This window comes from Panulirus ornatus, chromosome 22 (genome assembly GCF_036320965.1).
Source record: "Panulirus ornatus isolate Po-2019 chromosome 22, ASM3632096v1, whole genome shotgun sequence".
NCBI lineage: Eukaryota > Metazoa > Arthropoda > Malacostraca > Decapoda > Palinuridae > Panulirus > Panulirus ornatus.
The window spans coordinates 19171881-19194133 of NC_092245.1; the positions used below are offsets into that span (position 1 = coordinate 19171881).

A 22253-nucleotide genomic window follows, 5' to 3' on the forward strand; every position below is an offset into this window, starting at 1 on the left:
CCTCCCTGTCTGATACAAATAAGTAATTACACAAGAAAATGCTCAAGAACATTTTTCCATATGGGAACACATCAGCATGTTTTGCAATCAGTGTTAACTCAAATCATGGGTGTTTTCTGGATGGAACCATATTAATACAGAGCAGGAATGTGTAACTACAAATTCTGAGTCAAATTTAGGGCACCACATAAACATGCAATCGCTCTATACACGATGCTTAAGTGAAACCCTGTGTAACTAAAGTTTATACAAAACTGTGTATGAAAGGTATAACAGCATAAAAAAAAGAAGAACAGGTTAGCAATGAATAAAGAAAAACGATAAATGAAAAGAGTTATATGGAAAGTGAAAAGGAAGCTAAACTTATTATTCATGTAAATGTACAAAGCAAAAAACTAGAAATCAGAGATCCCCCCCTCTAGAATGGAAGAAAAGTACAAAAATGACTGCAAAGAATTAAGAGGGATGTAAAAGGAGCAACACAAATCAGTATTCCCTTCGATGTGCAAGGAGAAATTTAATAGTGAAATGTCTTAATACAGTAATAGCTATTGATATTAGAAAATAAAATAAGCAGAAAAACTGATCTTTAAGAAAACTCAGTCCTGGGACCTGAGGGAATTCCAGCAATCTTTTCAAAGATAAAAACAACCAAAGCAAAATGATGTTATTAAAAGGTGCAGTATGGAAGAGTGCAAAAAGTAGATATTTACAAAACAAATGTAACAATACACAAAATAAAATACATAAATGATACCTAATCAGCATTGGCTTCCTCTGTTCCTATCTTGCTAATGCAGAAAAAGGCATACAAATATGAAAGAATAAACATAAGTTATATACAAAAATACAGCATCTTAAAATACTGACCAAGGAACATAAAAATACACCATTCTCATAATAAACTAATGAAATACAAAATAAATCTTAACTATCTTTTAAGCAAAAAAAAAAGAAAGATTTGTACATCTGACACGTCTGGGATCCAAAGAATTATGTGGGAACCTGTATGACAAGGGGTCTGCTGGTTAAATGATGACAGCTACACAAAGTGGAGGTTACTGACTTTCAGAACGGCGACCTAGACCAAGCTGAAGGCCACAACTACTGAAAGGCGGTCAGCAAGGAGCATGAGGCAAAAGCCTCACTAAAAGGCAGGAGATTGGACGTTACCTGCCCATAGGGATCTTATAAAATTTTTCACAGCTTACGGGACAGACTAACACTGGAGGAAAAAATACAAGGACCTATGTTTGAAGGAATAGTGTTCCAACAATATCATATGGATGCAAGGCATGGGCTACTGATAGGGTTGTGCGGAGGAAGGTGGATGTGTTGGAAATGAAATGCTTGAGGACAATATGTGGTGTGAGGTGGTTTTATCGAGTAAGTAATGAAAGAGTAAGGGAGATGTGTGGTAATAAAAAGAGTGTGGTTGAGAGAGCAGAAGAGGGTGTGTTGAAATGGTTTGGTGACATTGAGAGACTGAGAGGAAAGGCTGACAAAGAGGATATATGTGTCAGAGGTGGAGGGACCAGGGAGAAGCAAGAGACCAAATTGGAGGTGGAAGGATGGAGTGAAAAAGATTTTGAATGATCGGGGCCTGAACATACAGCAGGGTGAAAGGGTTGCAAGGAATAGAGTGTATTGGAACGATGTGGTATACAGGGGTCGACGTGCTGTCAATGGATTAAACCAAGGCATGTGAAGAGTCTGAAGTAAACCATGGTAAGGTTTGTGGGGCCTGGATGTGGAAAGGGTGCTGTAGTTTCGGTGCATTACACATGACAGCTAGAGACATAGTGTGAACAAATGTGGCCTTTTTGTCTGTTCCTGACAGTGCTTTGATAGGTGTGTGTGTGTATGTGTGTGTGTGTGTGTGAGGGGGGGGGTTATTTCCTGTGTGGCAGGGTGGCAATGGGAATGAATGAAGGCAGCAATTATGGATATGAACATGGGTATACATGCAAATGTCTGTGTATGTACACGCATGTATATGCTGAAATGTATATGTATTTATATGTGCGCGTGTATGTGGGTGGGTTCGGCCATTCCTCCTCTGTTTCCTTGGGCTACCATGCTAACGTGGGAGATGGCAGTTAAGTATAATAAAAAAAATAATTATAAAGTATTATGTTCAAAAATGATATCTGCACCCCAAACACAAATTCACATAGAAAGCTTCTCACCTTCCTCTCCTAGGCTACCCTCAGAGAAGTCATCTTCATAATAGGTAGTGGAGTCCGAGATGCTGAAGGTATCACCCTCTCCCATTGCACGGTGAGTTCGCTTCAGACTACATGCCTTTGGAAAGATGAAGTTATATTTCTGAGCAAATAATCCCTCACTACCTTCCTTATCAACCTACATAATTAATGGATAACACCAGTCCTCTTGCAAACATACCGTACAATGAATTGAAAGGCAGTAAGATTACATAAAATCAAACAAAAAAGAAAAATGTATCTAATCATGGTAACCATCAATAACCATACATCAATAACAACACATGTATAAAGTGAACTACCTAACTTTACAGTAAAGGACAACATGAATGCACTACATTGGGTTCTATTTCTCATTGTTTCTGGTCTTTGTAAGTCCACTTGGATACTTGCTCTACTCATCCTTTAGCCTATCATTGACATTTAAAGATTACCTTTTCCTATCTGCCTATCATTCACTGCTAACCCTCATGACTTTCTTACGATTTGTTTCTACTTCCACACATTAGGAGAATAATTAAGGAGACAAACTATCTCCTGGCAAACATTAAGATAACTTTTAAGTATATGGATAAAGAAATATTCAGCAAGCTTTTCATGTCCTACATGTGGCCAAAACTAGAATATGCTCCTCAAGTTTAGTAACTGCAACTAAATAAGCACAAAAATTAACAGTGAAGGTCCACAAGAAAGCAGCAAGTATGGTACCAAAATTAACAGAGAAGTGTTACAAGAAAAGGCTAAAAATCTTTAATATGCTCACTATGGTATAGAGAAGAGTGAGGCGTGACCTGATCAAAATATTTGTTTTTCAACCAGGATGATGATGATGTGGACAATGAACATTTCAAGAGATACAGCAAGTGCTAAATGCCAGCCCCAACATTCAGGCAAAATCCCATCATAGGTACTTGTCTTGTAAGTAGGTTCAATGACTTTCAAATGCTCATATAACTAAATTTGGCACAGAAACAGTATATTCTTAGATGTAAGGATCTAGAGTTACAAAACAAAGAGTTGAGCAAGTTAAGTATCACATTATATGTAACAAAGAGATATTGTATGTTTGTGTACAGAAATGCTAGCAGTCAACATGTGGGTGAGGCAGAAAGAAAAGATAGCTACCTCAATCGGAGAAATGCAACTTGACAACCACTGAAGTGCTAGTTCACTATGCAACCGTCACTAACCCTCATGATACCCAGGCAAGTATTACTGGTAATATACTTCCCTTGTCGGTGGCTGCCAACCAACTACTACCTCAGAATATTCAATTGCAAAATCATAACACTCAAACAGTGATACATACAAGAATGCATACATTCATACATAAAACACATAGTTATGTCTATACATCAAGAGCAGACCTTTCAGGATTCTTAAAACATACCATCTTTCTTATAACCATCATCAAAACTAAAGTAGAAAAATAAACATAATACCTTTCTGTATGAAATCGTTGCAAGGTAAAATAACAGCTGATTTAATGGAATTGCTGAAAATAGCCGGGCTAAACGCTCAGTTGCAGTATATGACTCCAAGGGATCCAAGCGTGCAGGTTCTGGAGGACGTGGAGGAGTCCATCCCTCAACTTTAACATCTTCTAGCAAGCCGGTCATTAGTGTAACACCCTGCGATGCTAAAGCCACACATACTACGCCGAAACCCTGTTGCCTGCAAAAGGTTAAAATCTCATAGAAAATGTGGATTTGTGTTACAAATAACATAAATTCTGTGATATTCTGTATTCTGTGATGAGATATTTAATCCCAAACTATTACATCTACTCACACTTTAGTTAGGTTTATCCTCCCCGAAGCTGAATCCTTCTTGCTTGGGCTTCTTCCTTTGTCATCCTTTTTATCTTGAAGAGCAGCAGCAGAGGAGACAACAAGCATTAACTGGTGAAGTCCTGTCATCAACAGCCATGAACCCATAAGCTGTAAGTTCTGCACATGCTGGAGAGAGTAAAAAGCTATTTCAGAGAATAGAAACATATAACCCTATCTTTCTAAAAAGAATAAACAGCCATGGAGACATCACCCACCCCAGCTGCAGACCCAGCTTCATCCAAAATCATTCCCCCCACTCTATATACTCACACACATGCATTACTTTCTTGATAAAAATGCTGCAGAAATAGCTTCACCAAGAACCACTACCCCCTACTCACTATTTACTCACACACATGCCTTACTTTCTTAATAAAAACTCCTCACTGCTCTTAATTTTTCTCTCACATCATACACTCCTAACACCTTCCACAAAGCATCTCTATCAGCCCTCTCATGTGCTTTATTTAGATCCATACATGGCACATATACTTTTGCTCTTTCTATCACTTCTATCAATGGACTGAACCAGGGCATGTGATATGTCTGGACGAAACCATGGAAAGGTGTGTGGGACCTGGATGTGGACAGGGAGCTGTGGTTTCTGCGCATCACACATGACAGTGACTAAGTGTGAACGAATGTGGCCTTGTTGTCTTTTCTTAGCACTACCTCACATGTGCACGGGGGGAGGGGGTGCCATCTTATGTGTTGCAGGGTGATGACGGGAATGGATGAAGGCAGCAAGTATGGATATGTACATGTGTATAAATGTATATGTCTGTGTATGTATATGTATGCATACGTTGAATTGTATAGGTATGTATATGTGCGTGTGTGGGCATTTATGTAAATACATGTGTACATAGTAGGGTTGGGCAATTCTTTCGTCTGTTTCCTTGCGCTACCTTGCTAAAGCAGGAGACAGCGACCAAGTGTAATAGAGAAAAAAAATCATGATCATTATACTTAATTGCTGTTTCCCACATCAGTGAGGTTGTGCCAGGAAACAGACAAAGAATGGCCCATTCACTCATATACACATATATATATATACATATACATAAAAACCCATACAGGCACATACAATTATTTCTTATTATACTTCTCTTTTCCTAATTTAATGTTCACAATTTCCTGCATTAGCAAGGAAGTTCCAAAAACAAAGAAATGACCTGATTTACTCATATGCACTCTCTAGATGTCATGTATAATGCACTGAAACCAGTGCCCCCTATCCACAATCAGGCTCCATTGACCATTCTGTAGGTTCACTTGATAGTTTCATATGCCCTGATTCTGCTCAATGACAGTATGTCAACCCCTGTAAACCACATATTACCAATGTGCTCTAACTCTTGTACAATTCACACCCTCCTGCAAGTTCAGGCCCCAAGCCTTTAGAGCATCTTACACTCCATCCACCTCCACCTTGGTTCTCCCTTTTCCTTGTTCATTCCTGACTTGAATAACCTCTTAGTCATCCTCCCCATATGTTAAAATAATTTCAGCATATAATGTCATCATGATGATAATGTTCTTTCTGGAGCATATCTATAAACCCTTAAGCCTTTAAGTTTTCATCTGAATCATCCAAGGAAATATTTAAGACTTTTTATGACCTGTAACAGCAGTTCTGACATATTCAAGCCCTTTTCATGGTCTTAAAAACATACAAGTCAATATGAAACATTTCAAGACTTTGAGGATCCATGGGAACCCTAAATCTAGTAAATACAAATCTGTAACCATACATACATGCACATCGATATACATAAAAAGCAATCTCTGAAAATGTCATCAGTAAAAAAATGTCATCAGTAAAAATTAAGAGTATTAGTGAAAGAGAAGAGAGAGGCATTTGGACGATTTTTGCAGGGAAAAAATGAAATTGAGTGGGAGACGTATAAAAGAAAGAGACAGGAGGTCAAGAGAAAGGTGCAAGAGGTGAAAAAAAGGGCAAATGAGAGTTGGGGTGAGAGAGTATCATTAAATTTTAGGGAGAATAAAAAGATGTTCTGGAAGGAGGTAAATAAAGTGCGTAAGACAAGGGAGCAAATGGGAACTTCAGTGAAGGGCGCAAATGGGGAGGTGATAACAAGTAGTGGTGATGTGAGAAGGAGATGGAGTGAGTATTTTGAAGGTTTGTTGAATGTGTTTGATGATAGAGTGGCAGATATAGGGTGTTTTGGTCGAGGTGGTGTGCAAAGTGCGAGGGTTAGGGAAAATGATTTGGTAAACAGAGAAGAGGTAGTAAAAGCTTTGCGGAAGATGAAAGCCGGCAAGGCAGCAGGTTTGGATGGTATTGCAGTGGAATTTATAAAAAAAAAAGGGGGTGACTGTATTGTTGACTGGTTGGTAAGGTTATTTAATGTATGTATGACTCATGGTGAGGTGCCTGAGGATTGGCGGAATGCGTGCATAGTGCCATTGTACAAAGGCAAAGGGGATAAGAGTGAGTGCTCAAATTACAGAGGTATAAGTTTGTTGAGTATTCCTGGCAAATTGTATGGGAGGGTATTGATTGAGAGGGTGAAGGCATGTACAGAGCATCAGATTGGGGAAGAGCAGTGTGGTTTCAGAAGTGGTAGAGGATGTGTGGATCAGGTGTTTGCTTTGAAGAATGTATGTGAGAAATACTTAGAAAAGCAAATGGATTTGTATGTAGCATTTATGGATCTGGAGAAGGCATATGATAGAGTTGATAGAGATGCTCTGTGGAAGGTATTAAGAATATATGGTGTGGGAGGCAAGTTGTTAGAAGCAGTGAAAAGTTTTTATCGCGGATGTAAGGCATGTGTACGTGTAGGAAGAGAGGAAAGTGATTGGTTCTCAGTGAATGTAGGTTTGCGGCAGGGGTGTGTGATGTCTCCATGGTTGTTTAATTTGTTTATGGATGGGGTTGTTAGGGAGGTGAATGCAAGAGTTTTGGAAAGAGGGGCAAGGATGAAGTCTGTTGGGGATGAGAGAGCTTGGGAAGTGAGTCAGTTGTTGTTCGCTGATGATACAGCGCTGGTGGCTGATTCATGTGAGAAACTGCAGAAGCTGGTGACTGAGTTTGGTAAAGTGTGTGGAAGAAGAAAGTTAAGAGTAAATGTGAATAAGAGCAAGGTTATTAGGTACAGTAGGGTTGAGGGTCAAGTCAATTGGGAGGTGAGTTTGAATGGAGAAAAACTGGAGGAAGTGAAGTGTTTTAGATATCTGGGAGTGGATCTGGCAGCAGATGGAAACATGGAAGCGGAAGTGGATCATAGGGTGGGGGAGGGGGCGAAAATTCTGGGAGCCTTGAAGAATGTGTGGAAGTCGAGAACATTATCTCGGAAAGCAAAAATGGGTATGTTTGAAGGAATAGTGGTTCCAACAATGTTGTATGGTTGCGAGGCGTGGACTATGGATAGAGTTGTGCGCAGGAGGATGGATGTGCTGGAAATGAGATGCTTGAGGACAATGTGTGGTGTGAGGTGGTTTGATCGAGTAAGTAACGTAAGGGTAAGAGAGATGTGTGGAAATAAAAAGAGCGTGGTTGAGAGAGCAGAAGAGGGTGTTTTGAAATGGTTTGGTCACATGGAGAGAATGAGTGAGGAAAGATTGACCAAGAGGATATATGTGTCGGAGGTGGAGGGAACGAGGAGAAGAGGGAGACCAAATTGGAGGTGGAAAGATGGAGTGAAAAAGATTTTGTGTGATCGGGGCCTGAACATGCAGGAGGGTGAAAGGAGGGCAAGGAATAGAGTGAATTGGAGCGATGTGGTATACCGGGGTTGACGTGCTGTCAGTGGATTGAATCAAGGCATGTGAAGCGTCTGGGGTAAACCATGGAAAGCTGTGTAGGCATGTATATTTGCGTGTGTGGACGTATGTATATACATGTGTATGGGGGTGGGTTGGGCCATTTCTTTCGTCTGTTTCCTTGCGCTACCTCACAAACACGGGAGACAGCGACAAAGCAAAAAAAAAAAAAAAAAAAATATTAAGAGAATATCTTCACTTTGCTTCTACAAACAACTGTAGAATATGATAACATACATGTCCACCTGCTCTTGTTGATGACCGGACAGCATTGAGAATGACGTGGAAGAGATCCAAAGCTTTTTCAGCAATAGCTGGGGCTGCAGCATCCAGGTCTTCTTCACGTGGGGGTGGCGGAGTCTGAATCATAAAATCTTAATTAAATATTCAATATAGTTTTTGTTTTATCATATGTACAACATCCCTTTCTTATAAACATGTAATTATCTACAACATCCAAATAAAATGTTAATATGAAAAACTTTCAATTTAATCATATAATTTCTGTGTATTTCTCATAATAATAGCAAACAAAAAATTTATCTCCAAGCCTAAATATGATATAATCTCAACAACCAATAACTCAATATATAAAAAACTGCACTACTTGAATAATTTCAGACAAAAATTTTACATTTTGATAAACAAAATCTGTACTAGAAAGGTGTTCCATGGAACAACTGCGTTGCCCAGGAGTACAGCAAAATTCGTAGAAGTGAAATAACAAGCGGTGGATGTATCATCTGGAAGGTATCAAAACAGTATATTGCAATTTTCTTCATTACAAGTCAAGTTAAGTTCCAGGTTAGAACTTTTATAATGGTCTAACTTAGGCAAAATCCACACGAGAACCACATTCCAGGGTAAGACAAGCTATCTATCTATCTATCTATCTATATCTCTAATGCCTGGGCCCTTTGGACACCCTTTGGACACTCCCTCAAGCTGGTGGCTACAGAAAAAGTGTCTCCATAAACGAACTCATGCTGCTTCTTATCCTTCAATCTACCTATCTATTCTATCTATATCTGTGATGCCTGTTCCAATTGAAATGCCCTCAAAGGGGTGGCCACAGCAACAGTGTCTCCATAACTAAATAACTCCAGTGCTGCTTCTTCACCTTTAGTGCCTCATCCTTAACAGGCCACTGGCAGACGGCAAGTCTTGCTCAGTGTTTGCAAAGGTTCCTATCTAATGTTCCTAATGATTACTTCCATATGATGCCTCCCCCTTAATGGGCCACTGGCAGAAGGCAACTCTAGTGCAGTGTTTTCCAAGGCACCTGCCTAATGTTCCTACCAACTACTTCTACCTAATGTTCCTGCCTAATGTTGCAACAAATAGCATCTAACTAACAGTCCCACCTATATTCCTACCTGCTACTTCTATCAACTGCTCATGCCATTTTGCCAAAAGGCAGGGCTAGCACATAGCACTCCTTGCAAGAAAATCTAGAAGAATGAGTTGTGAGAGTCAAGTGTTGCCAAGTGTTAATTGTGACAAGGAGAGATTGCATGTTTGTGGACAGAATGTCAGCAGTCCATGTGTAGACGAAACAAAGAAAAGACAGCTACGTGGTGAAAGGAGTGCAACTTAGCTACCAATCAGGTACTGGCTCACGGTACAGCCACCAATGACCCTCCTGTTACTCCCTGGTCAGTGGCTGCTTACCAAATACTACCTACTTAAGCTTGGGTACATAAAAGAGAACTCCTACGATGATGCCTCAAAGGAAAAATTCTTTCTTCCAGCAAAGCATACATCTCCCCATGTAATACTTCTTTAGGTGACCCAACCTCCTCCCTAATTACATAACTCCTCACAATTAGTAATAATTCAGCAATTGCAGGAACTTAAATAGAAATTCCAAATTCTAACCACAGGTATATGACATTTTTCTTAAATAGCTTTCATCCAACTAAAAATACCCTTGGTAGTTACTTCAGTCATCAACTCATCTAAAATCATAAGCACATTTCATACTAACCTTTGATGATGACGTGCCTTGTGATGCAACGGCAATAATGGCAGTGGCGCAAGCTACAGTAAGAGCAGCAAGCAATGCAGCCATAGCGATTGTGCAGAGTTTCTGGAGACGCATGGAATTTAACGGTTCCAGAAGAGGTAGGGATACAACTCGCCAAACAGTACTCAAATCTATTACCATCATATTTAGTCTGAAAATAAATAAAATCATAACTACAATTGCATATATACCTAAACTTAATGAGGTATATTCAGCAACATAAGTGTCCCTTTTTATAGTCTCTGTGTTAACTGGAGATGAAATCTAATGACATTCACCTCTCTGGTCTTCTTTCTTTCTTTCATACTATTCGCCATTCCCCGCGTTAGCGAGGTAGTGTTGAAAACAGAGGACTGGGCCTTTGAGGGAATATCCTCTTTTGGTCTTACTACCTCTCTGGTACATTCATAATAAGCAGCAGGCCTAACAAGTCTCAACAATATGTTGTAATTCAGCCAAACAACAGTGAAAGATTCTAAAACATACACCAACCACTCAAAATCTGAAGTTTACAATATGTTTGTCCTTACATGTTATCATGATGGCAGACTATCAAGCTTTAACTGATGACTAATTGTAATCTATGCATCTAGCAGTGTCCTGATAAGAGTTTCTGCCTAAATGACTAGGATAGTGTGGCACTAACCAAAAGTCTTGCTTGATGAATGAATAATCCTGTTCCTCTCTGCTGCCACCTGTATTATTTCTAATTATCTATCCCAAGTCATCTGAGGCTGACTTCAACCACATGTCAAGTCTTCTTGTAAATACTTCTGTAGTTGCTGAATGCATGTTTTTTTATTTCCTCTATTAGTATCTCAAATATTTGTTCAAGCTACCTGGCTGGGCTTTCCTACATCTTGTGATTCATATTTGATACTTTCCATGTTTTTAAAAATCTAATAACCACATGTCAAGCATTCTTTTAAACAATTCTGTAGTTGTTCCATGTAAGTTTCTTGTTTTACTTAGCAGTACACTTAATATTTGGTCAAGCTTCCCTGCTGGGCTTTCCTGTATGTTGTATATTTTTTTTGATACTTAGAATTGATACCTTCCTCACACATAGGCTTTACTTTCAATGCAATTACCTGTGTACTTTCAATATCCTGCTGCATGGAGATTCATGTTTTTTTTCATTCTTTTCAATCTAAAAAAACTCAGTTCTTTCAGCCAGTCATGGCAGTTCGATTTCCAGTAACCATGAGAAAAAAAAATCCAGACGTTCTTATAAGGTCTCATCTACAGGAAAGAGCAAAGAAATAATAATTTAGCGCATGTTCAGTGCATGTCAGTCCATATGGACAGAAGTGTGTTATTTCCAGTTACATGGCATGTATGGCTTAGGGAAGAAGGCCTGGCATCACAGTTATCGTAAAATATGTTACATAGTCAATCAAATTATACAGGAAAAAATAGGAATTTTTTTTTGCTAGACTTAATGAAACATTTGACAATCCTTCAAAATACTTCCTCCAGCTCCTCTTCACCTCATCTATGCATCTTACTACTTCTCCATTTGCCTCCACTCACCAATGTTCCCATTTGTGTTCATTTTTCTTCCACTATTAACCTCCTTCAAGAACATTTTCTTGTTCTCCCTAAGGTTTACTCATACTTGCTCCATCTCCTCCTCGGTTTTCTTTTTTCGTTGTTCCTCCCACTTCTGACATGAATACCCTCTTATTCTTCCTCTCTTTATTCATCCTCTTATGTCCAAACCATTTAAGCACACCCTCTTCTGCTCTCTCACACATGCTCCTCAAACTCTTACCCTATCATTCCTTATATCTGATTAAACCTCCTCACACCACGTACTGTACTCAAATATTTCACATCTGACACATTCACCCTCTTCTTTATATTTTCATCTATAGCATCTGTAAAACATCAGTGGGACTACTATACCATCAAACAGAGGCCTCTCCTTCCACATATTCCTCAAGGCATCCAAGATCTTTGCCCTCGCACCCACCCTAAGGCTCACTTTCAGCTCCCATGGTTCCATTTGTTGCTACATCCACTCATATGAATCTAAACTGTGCACCATCCCATAAATATAACCACATTACTGGAGAATGCTACCTCACTTAAGTAGGAAAAATAAACCATAAATAATGCTTAAAATGCTTTCCTTATGAGGAATACTCACCCTGCTTTCAGTACAAGTGCCTCTGAAACAGTTGTTGGAAAGCCATGTCCTTTACCCTCTAGCAGATCTTTGTAACGCTGGGTATATTTCACAATTGTAGGAAGCCTGAGGCACACATCTATGAGCTGCTCTCCACCACCAAGGCTCTGTAGTGCTGACACACACCGGCCAGCAAATAAGTTCTGAAGAGAAAAAATGAAAAAAAATTAAATTAAATACTGTGTCCTATGAGCTATTAGAAAATATTGGAGGTCTCTCAGAGTCACAAGCTTGTCGGTGCCTATCTTCTGGTGATATTAATACCTCTTACCCTCTGCTAACCAACCCTCGGCTACAAATCATTCCAGACAGACTTCCCTCTCATCAGCAAGTGCTAACAGTCAACCCCAAAGAGGCTTACCACCTCATAATTCTTCTAAACAAGTGTATCAACAACCAAAAGTAATAAACAGATATAGAGGTAATGTTGAAAGCATAAGTGGCAAACAAGAAACAGTCCTAAATTCTAATAAGGCCTTAAACATAAACAGATGCTTCTTATGAAAATAATCAATGCTACTTTGTCTGGAAGAAGGAAAACAGATAATGCATAGAAATAAAAAAAAACAAATATCAATAATTTTTTTTTTTTTTATACTTTGTCGCTGTCTCCCGCGTTTGCGAGGTAGCGCAAAGAAACAGACGAAAGAAATGGCCCAAACCCCCCCCCCCCCCATACACATGTACATACACACGTCCACACACGCAAATATACATACCTACACAGCTTTCCATGGTTTACCCCAGACGCTTCACATGCCTTGATTCAATCCACTGACAGCACGTCAACCCCTGTATACCACATCGCTCCAATTCACTCTATTCCTTGCCCTCCTTTCACCCTCCTGCATGTTCAGGCCCCGATCACACAAAATCTTTTTCACTCCATCTTTCCACCTCCAATTTGGTCTCCCTCTTCTCCTCGTTCCCTCCACCTCCGACACATATATCCTCTTGGTCAATCTTTCCTCACTCATTCTCTCCATGTGCCCAAACCATTTCAAAACACCCTCTTCTGCTCTCTCAACCACGCTCTTTTTATTTCCACACATCTCTCTTACCCTTACGTTACTTACTCGATCAAACCACCTCACACCACACATTGTCCTCAAACATCTCATTTCCAGCACATCCATCCTCCTGCGCACAACTCTATCCATAGCCCACGCCTCGCAACCATACAACATTGTTGGAACCACTATTCCTTCAAACATACCCATTTTTGCTTTCCGAGATAATGTTCTCGACTTCCACACGTTTTTCAAGGCTCCCAAAATTTTCGCCCCCTCCCCCACCCTATGATCCACTTCCGCTTCCATGGTTCCATCCGCTGACAGATCCACTCCCAGATATCTAAAACACTTCACTTCCTCCAGTTTTTCTCCATTCAAACTCACCTCCCAATTGACTTGACCCTCAACCCTACTGTACCTAATAACCTTGCTCTTATTCACATTTACTCTTAACTTTCTTCTTCCACACACTTTACCAAACTCCGTCACCAGCTTCTGCAGTTTCTCACATGAATCAGCCACCAGCGCTGTATCATCAGCGAACAACAACTGACTCACTTCCCAAGCTCTCTCATCCCCAACAGACTTCATACTTGCCCCTCTTTCCAGGACTCTTGCATTTACCTCCCTAACAACCCCATCCATAAACAAATTAAACAACCATGGAGACATCACACACCCCTGCCGCAAACCTACATTCACTGAGAACCAATCACTTTCCTCTCTTCCTACACGTACACAAATATCAATAATATCATGGTATATACCTTATACTGCATGTGCAGCCTTTTATCATGGATAAACACGGTGCTGAGGCCAAAATGACTGGGGAACATATAGCTGATATAAATCACAGGACATTAAATGAGCTTGAAGTACACACAGACAAGTATAAAAACCTATCACCATAACACAGAGCTGAAATAATACAAAGACATGAGCAAACATGGACTTCAATGGTGTAATGGCTAGTGGTGCTGACGATGATGCAATAAGCACTAATAATCACCCATCTCTCACAATCCACTTTCATTTTTACCCACATCATTCAGGTGGAGCCCACTTCCTTACATTTTTTCACAAATCTCCACAATTCCCTTAACAGTAGCGGTACTCCTTCCTCATCTTTTACTTTCACAATAACCCCAGACTTTACCAATGAGACATTCTCAAACCATTCTTTCCTTTAAACCCTTGAGCTTTGTTTCACTCAGAGGCAGAACATCCAGTTCCTTTTCTTAAACATTTAAAAAAGGATTAACACTCCTCTTCGCATTCTGACATTTTTCCTTAACCACTTTTCCTCTTTCTTAATATTCCCTCAATGTGAGTTCGTGAAAGGTGACTGCAGGAAAATTTATGAGTATGTGTTACATTCTTTACTACAGAAGTTGCTTCTTAGGCATTATGGGGGTTAAGCTTGTGATTTGCTGAACTGGTGTTTGTGAGGTTGTATATGTGCTAAGAAGTAAAGTCTAACGATTTTATATACCTACCCATTAGTTGTCTCCTTTTATGCTAAGGGATGAGATAACCTACCTTTTGACCTTCGTACACTAAACAGGAATGCCCTTCATGCAACATCAAGTGCAAAAAGGATGGTATTACCAAAGTTAAAAATAATAACAGCTACTCCTGTGATGAATATATATGCGAGGAAAAACCTATAAAGGTGGTAATGATGCCTTGATATGAAACACCAAATTCACATGAAAATAGTCTGTAGCTTGCAAACGCAAGTATATCATGGATATGGAAATTAGTCATTGCCAGTGGATCCTAAAGTATGATGCACTTCAACTAATACAAATTATGTCAACAGATATTAAGGAACTTACTCTCATATCCAAAGCCGAGTCTGACACACTTGTAAGTGGTCCATCTGTATCTTTATCAGCAGCTGCAGGTGGAGTGGAAGCATGTGGTGGACGAGGTCGAGAACCACCTATATCATGCAAAGGTGACACTAACTGTTCAAGAATCACAGCACTGGGATCGCTGCGCCCTCGTCTCATCTCTTTTGATGAAGCTGCATCTTTTTCTCCTATAAAAAGGGATGAATTCAAAACGTAGAAAACATACTTTACAAAGTAATGAAATGACAATTTAAACAATGTAAAATTCATGAATGACCTATAATGTTACTAGTGAAATAATAATGGTAACATCCGTTCAAAATGTACACAAGTAGGATCACCTCTCACTTCTTATGTAAGAGCATCTTAATCCACCTTAAAAATCAATGGAACAAAATTTTTCCTGAATACTTAAGCTGTTAGGAAGGTTTAACACTGGTGCATGTTCAATAAGTAAACCATCCTACCCATTCAATCACATCTTTGCTAACATCCCTGCTAACTCTCATTTCACTAATTCTGACCTTAAAATCCTATCATATACTCTTAAAGTCTTTACTGAAACAAAGATGGTCTGATTCAAGTGAGAAACAGCAGAAGTTAGTGAATGAGTTAGGAAAAGTGTGTGAAAGAAGAAAGTTGAGAGTAAAAGATGAGAGAGGTTATCAGGTTCAGCATGGTTGAGGGGCAGGTTAGTTGGGATGTAAGTTTAAATGGAGAAAAACTGGAGAAATTGAAATGTTTTACATATCTGTGAGTGGACTTAGCAGTTAATAGAACCATGGAAGTGGAAACGAGTCACAGGGTGGGGGAGGGGGTGAAGGTTCTAAGAGTGATGAAGAATGTGTGGAAAAAGAGAATGTTATACTCGAAGAGCAAAAATGGGTATGTTTGAAGGAATAGTAGAGCCAACAATGTTGTATGGTTGCAAGGCATGGGCTACATATATAAGGTTGTGCAGAGGAGGGTGGATGTGTTGGAAATGAGATGTTTGAGGACAATATGTGGTGTGAGGTGGTTTGATCGAGTAAGTAATGAAAGGGTAAGAGAGATGTGTGGTAACAGTGTGGTTGAGAGAGCAGAAGAGGGTGTATTGAAAGGTTTGAACACATAGAGAGAATGAATGAGGAAAGACTGACAAACAGGATATATGTGTCAGAGGTGGAGGGACTAAGGAGAAGTGGGAGACCAAATTAGAGGTGGAAGGATGGAGTGAAAAAGATTTTGAGCAATTGGGGCTTGAACATATAGGAGGGTGAAAGGCATATAAGGAATAGAGTGAATTGGAATGATGTGGTATACTGGGGTCAATGTGATGTCAATAGATTGAACCAGGGTATGTGAAGCGTCTGGGTTAAACCATGGAGTTTTGTGGAGCCTGGATTTGGAAAGGGATCTATGGTTTTGTTGCATTACACGACAGCTAGAGAGAGTGTGAAAAAATGTGGCCTTCGTCTTTTCCTAGCACTACCTCCAGCGCATGCACGGGGGGGAAGAGGGATGCTGTTTCATGTGTGGTGGGGTGGCGACGGGAATGGATGAAGGCAGCAAGTATGAATATGTACATGTGTATAAATGTATACACCTGTGTATGTATATAGTGAAATGTATAGGTATGTATGTGTGTGTGTGCATGGGCATTTGTGTATATGCATGTGTAAGTCGGTGGGTAGGGCCATTCTTTCCTCCGTTTCCTTGCACTACCTCACTCACACAGGAGACTGCGACTAAGTATAATAAATATATATATATTTATGTATGAGTGGGCTATTCTTCGGCCGTTTCCTGGCAATGCCTCGCTGACGCAGGAAAAAGCGATTACGTATAATGATAATAATAATATCAATTATACATAATCGTTTCCCACATTGGCAAGGTAGCACTAGGAACGAGCAAAGAATGGCTCATCCACTCGTATACACACATACGCACATAAACACAAACATATTCATGTAAACATACAAATACATATCAACATATACATATACATATGTAGACATATTCTTACATACACATGTACATATTCATACATGCTTGCCTTCATCCATTCCTGTTACTACCCTGCTCCACAGGAAACAGCATCACTGCCCCCTGCTTCAGCGAGGTAGCACCAGGACAAATAGGGGGGTATCCGTTAATGCTAAAAGTCTGTTAAATCGAATGTAACCTAGTTGAAGAAGTTTTTAGTGAAAAAGAAAAGAGAAGCATTTGTGCAGAGCTTACAAGGAAGGAGTGCAAATGACTGGGACATGTGTAAGAGAAAGCTGCAGATCAAGAGGGGTTGAAAAAGAGGACAAATGAGAGTTAAATCCAAAATCCATTATATCGGGGTCTGTTAAATCAAGGATTTACTGCAAATTATTTTTTCTTTTTCTTAAATGATCGCAGTTTCCCACATTTGTGAGGTAGTGCCATAAACAGACTAAGAAATCATTAGCACTTCACAACCCAAACTGACATGAAACACACAGACAACCACAAATAGCCGAAAGAACTGCAACTATATAGCCTAGAATGAAGAGAAAAATATGTGATAATCGATGCATGGCAACAAATCGAGGATATAACAATGTTCAACCTGAAAGCCTATCAACATACAGATTTGTTAAGAGTCTTTATTAATAACAAGAACATACAAAAAATAAACAGGACAAAAATAAATGACAGCCCAAGCAAAAAATTAAACAATTATACAATGTACTGTCAAAAGAAATTAGAAATATGCATGAAACAATTGTACATACATTAAAAAATTACAACATGGTTGCTATCAATTCCAGATGAACAAGAATCAATAAGCAAATGGTAGTGAAGAAGAACAGTCTTATACCTCAAGCAAAACATGCGGAGAGCACTTCACAAAAGCCCTCCCATTTTAGGCAAACATCTCAATTGAACAGTATTCATCCATTACTTCCTCCTCCTTCAGCAATTATGGACACTCTAGAAGCCTTAACATATGTTTTCAAAATCATTTTCCTCATCTCTTTTTCTCTTGATCCTTTCATTCATGTTCACTCTATGGCTGAAATTACATTTCTCCAACTAGCACCTTCCTTACTCTACATATCTTTCCAACAGTTAGAAATAATCCACAGATCTTTATGAGTGACTCCATTCAATCAATAAATCTTCTATCTCATACAGATGCCATTAATCCTTAAAATATCCCATTCCTATTTTCTCTTTCCAGTAAATTCTTAATACAACTCAAAAAATGGTTCAGTTAAAACAACTTTTCTAAACCATAACCTCAATCTAATGCAAAGAAAGTATCTTGGCTCTGTCCATGCCAAATCACAGCAAATTAAACCACACACAGCGAACCTACAATATACAACTCCCTAAATGACAATAGAGGCAGCTGATTTCTATCTAACTCCATTCAATTAATATATCTTCCAACTCCTATAGATGTCATTTATCCTTAAGAGATTTCCCATTCCTGTTTTCTCTTTCCAGTAAATTCTCAATACAACTCAAAAAATGGCTCAGCTAAAAGAACTTTTCTAAACCATAATCTCAATCAAAGTATCTTTGCTCTATCTATGCCAAGTCACAGCAACTGAAACCATACAAAGCAAACCCACAATATCCAACTCCCTAAATGATAATGGAGGCAGCTGATCATAGCCCTGAAATATAAAAGTTTTTAGGTATAGAAGAAAACAAACTAATATGATTTACCTTAAGAAATCTAAGTGACAATTAATCTGGAGTATTTTCATGGCTATCTGAAGAAACATGGAAAACCAAGGACTTACCCGAGTTCAATAATTAATGACCTTTCTCCTTTCCACTTAAGTAAGACTGAAAATTGCTATTATAAGAAAATGAGAATTTCAGTAATACTCATAATAAAAACATTTCAATTATTAGCAGCATATGAGCCATAAGAATAGATAACTTTCCTTTTTAATCTTATATCATTATCAACAAATCACACTTAAATTTTGTTTGCACTAGAATATGGATAAATACCCATGGGATGCTCACTTAGCTACTTTCATTAGATGGTACCCTCAAAAGCACTCATCACTGCATGATGAAAATATTACTGTTTAGCAATCTCATCATTATCACACAATCCAAATAACTAAGGGATGCTGAAAGATATGTTTATCACAAATAGGTGGACTAGAAGCAAGATTATCTGAACCTAAAAGACCACTCTGTGGACTTAAAAGTAAAGGAAAAGTACATCCTTCAGAAGCCTGCAGGCACACATGTATAAAGTTCTACAACACCACACAATCCAGGTAAAAGAAAAATAAAATGCATTCCTAAGAATTATCTGAAGCACCATTTCCCAAAAGTAACAGACCTGCTGGAGGAGATGTACCTGGAGCAACAGTCTTGATGTGTGGCGGAAGTTTTGCAGCCTTCATTGCTGCAGTTAGGGAAGCCTGGTCAGCACGGTGCAAAGCCCCAGACCCACGGCACAGAGCTTTGATCCCAGTAAGCAGGTGCTTATCATGAACACACACCATCCGCTCCTTTTCCCCACTGGTTCTATAAACAAAATGTGTTTAAAAGATAATAGGATAAATTACAGGCTTTTGGTAACAAAACACAGCAAGGCATGTAATAATGAACAGTAATGGATATAAAACTAATGAATACAAAGGATACAGATAAAACAAAGAAGGTAAAAGTAATGGAGCTTTGGTGTGTTAAGGCACAAACACTGTGGAGTGCAAGACATGCATCATACAGTAATAATTGGAGTGAGTGATACATAGAAAAGTGACTTGCTGTTCAAAAGCTGATCTAGGGCATGTGAAACTGTCAAGGTAACCATGGAGTAGTCTACAGTCTTGGGTGTGGATGACAGTCTCTGATTTCAGTAAACAATATACAACACCTAAAGATTGGATGTGTGCAAATGGGGCCATAGTTCATTTATCCCTAATGCTGCCTCACTAGAGTAAGAATGGCAACAAGTTATGAAGAACTATTGCACACTAGAAGATCTCACCAGCATATCCTGTAATGCTCATTATAAACTACCTTATCCCAATGAAAAAGGATTTGAAATAACATTTATTACTACCAACTCAATAAAAAAAGGAAAAACAGGTGTCATGTTTGAGGAGAGGGATCTGTTATGTTCTGGCTCTGAATAAAATCAAGCTCTTGGGGTAGAGGGGCATGAATTGTTTGGGAGTGGCCAAGAAGTCCAAGTCTGGGGTTAATCTGATGATGTGAACAACAGATGGGGTGGAACTTCTGATGAGGCATGAGCACAAGCAGACTCAATGAAGAGCCTGCCAAAAAATGCAGCATCCAGTTCATTCAAGATTACATCATCATTTGTAAACATCCTGGGTTGCATATAATAATGCTTCCAAAAGTTTAAAAAAAACTCCCTTCTGTAAACAAAGGCTCACTAAACTATTATTGAGACTGAAAGCCATACTAAAGAAGGTAGCATTCCTTGTGCAGATTCGGGGAGGTGCTTCGGATATTATAACCATTAGGTTTGTCTCTAAAACAATGGATAAGCTAGCAACATTTTCCTAGGGAGGTTTGTTTAGAGTGAAGCATAGTGACTTTTCTGTCACAATTACTTCCTTATAGTATAGTTCCCCGGAAGAACAAGGCATTGCATACAGACACACAGAAAGAAAAACTCGTGGTGGAAAGAGGCACACACAATCTGTGTTTTGAGATCAACCAAAATATTACATAGTTGGCATTTACTAAAGTCGATGGTAACTTCACACTGCAGGAAATAAACATTATTGGTGATTTTGCACTAACAACAGCAATATGCTAAGCTTGTGGTATCAGTATTGGGCCTGTGGCATATGTAATTTTGATGTTAAAGCTGTAACATTTTGGACTAAGAAAACTTGTTCAGAGAGGTTTATGCTGTAGTTATTGTAATGAACAAGATGTCATTTACACATTCAGAGACAGTTAAGATTACTAATGACCACTGAGAATTCATATTGACTGAAGTAAACTAGTTGTAACAGAGCTATTATGTCGATCTTGTGGTAAACCTGCAGTCTCGTCAATCAACTCGAGTCACAGCTTTTACACCTATATTCTCATGAGCATCACTTAAAAAATTCATTATATCTACTCTAACATATTCATAGCTCATAATCATTTGCTGCTGCTATTGCTGTTATGGCTATCTAACACCCCTTTCCTCTTAATAAAACAAGTATAAATACACATTTAAAAGTATTCAGTTCCTTAATTCTAGCTTCAGCTCTAACAACAAAGTATTTTTCATAAATCATTACCATTCCTTGATTCACATAATATTCAAGGGAATACAGGAATTATTACAAGTCAGCAAGGGCTTTCTGCAGCAATCTATCCCCCTGAGATAAAAAGCTATTTAACACATACATCAATCAAATTACTCATCATTTTTGCTGTAGCACTATGTTTCATATAAGATATTGTACCATATGCCACAGCTCGCTCATTTACAATTTGATCCTATGTCCAAAATTTTGAAAATATGAGCCTTTAAGAGGCATTTTTAACCCTTCAAGTATAAAATATTGCATTGTGGTCTAATTTGGAACTTCTCTATTATTTGCAAATAATCGAGAATATACTTATCATATGTAACCACACTTACATCTAAAAACAGGAACTATCACATGATTACATACTCAATGGCTGATGTTACAGCAGCAGTAGTTGTGGTTGTTGTAGTTATGACTCCTACACTTGTGCCTATACTTGTAGTTGTGGTAGATGTAGGTAATGTGGCATTTGTGGTAGTTGTGGTAGTGGCTGCAAGTGGTATACCACCAGCAGACACAGCCACACTTGGGGTGCTGCTACTAGCAGTTGTACTGATTGTAGATGTGACAACTGAGGCCGATGAAGAGGAATGGGGAGCTGGAGTGGTTATGGATGTTGGGGGTGAACCAACACGCCCAGCCAGGAACTGGAGTAGCACTTTTGCTGCACTAACAGCTTGGTTTACACTCCCAACACTCACTGGCAAAAAAAATTAGCAAGAATTAAGTAATGATTGTAAATAGCTATACGATTCAACAGAATATATATACAGTAGGACTCACTTTGGCCTTATGGATAAAAATCTCCCTCCCAGAATAAATAAATCTACAGTTGTATGATAGTCTTTCTACAGTGCTCTTTCTGTAACCCCTTTCCACAGTGTCTTAGGACAGGGGTCAAAATATCTTACTATTTGGGTGCTACTCTTACTCTCAAGATCCTCAGTAGGTGAAATAATTTTTTTCTCAAATGTTACATTACATTTCTAAAATACATTAAAAATGGTTGGTATAGTTCACCTATATACTGATCCATAAATTCCAAGTAT

General features: G+C 38.8%; 1 protein-coding gene across 1 annotated transcript in view; it reads right to left on the bottom strand.

The window, feature by feature from the left end:
- poe (E3 ubiquitin-protein ligase-like protein poe) overlaps positions 1-22253 on the bottom strand; it is a 230217-nt gene that overhangs the window by 204288 nt on the left and 3676 nt on the right. Inside the window, exons 3-11 of the mRNA XM_071676253.1 lie at positions 21571-21904; positions 19257-19444; positions 14915-15120; positions 12025-12206; positions 9834-10023; positions 8084-8206; positions 4017-4183; positions 3668-3899; positions 2190-2304 (exon numbers count right to left, since the gene is read on the bottom strand). Coding sequence (XP_071532354.1) covers positions 2190-2304; positions 3668-3899; positions 4017-4183; positions 8084-8206; positions 9834-10023; positions 12025-12206; positions 14915-15120; positions 19257-19444; positions 21571-21904 — 1737 coding nt within the window. The remainder of the gene's footprint in view (positions 1-2189; positions 2305-3667; positions 3900-4016; positions 4184-8083; positions 8207-9833; positions 10024-12024; positions 12207-14914; positions 15121-19256; positions 19445-21570; positions 21905-22253) is intronic.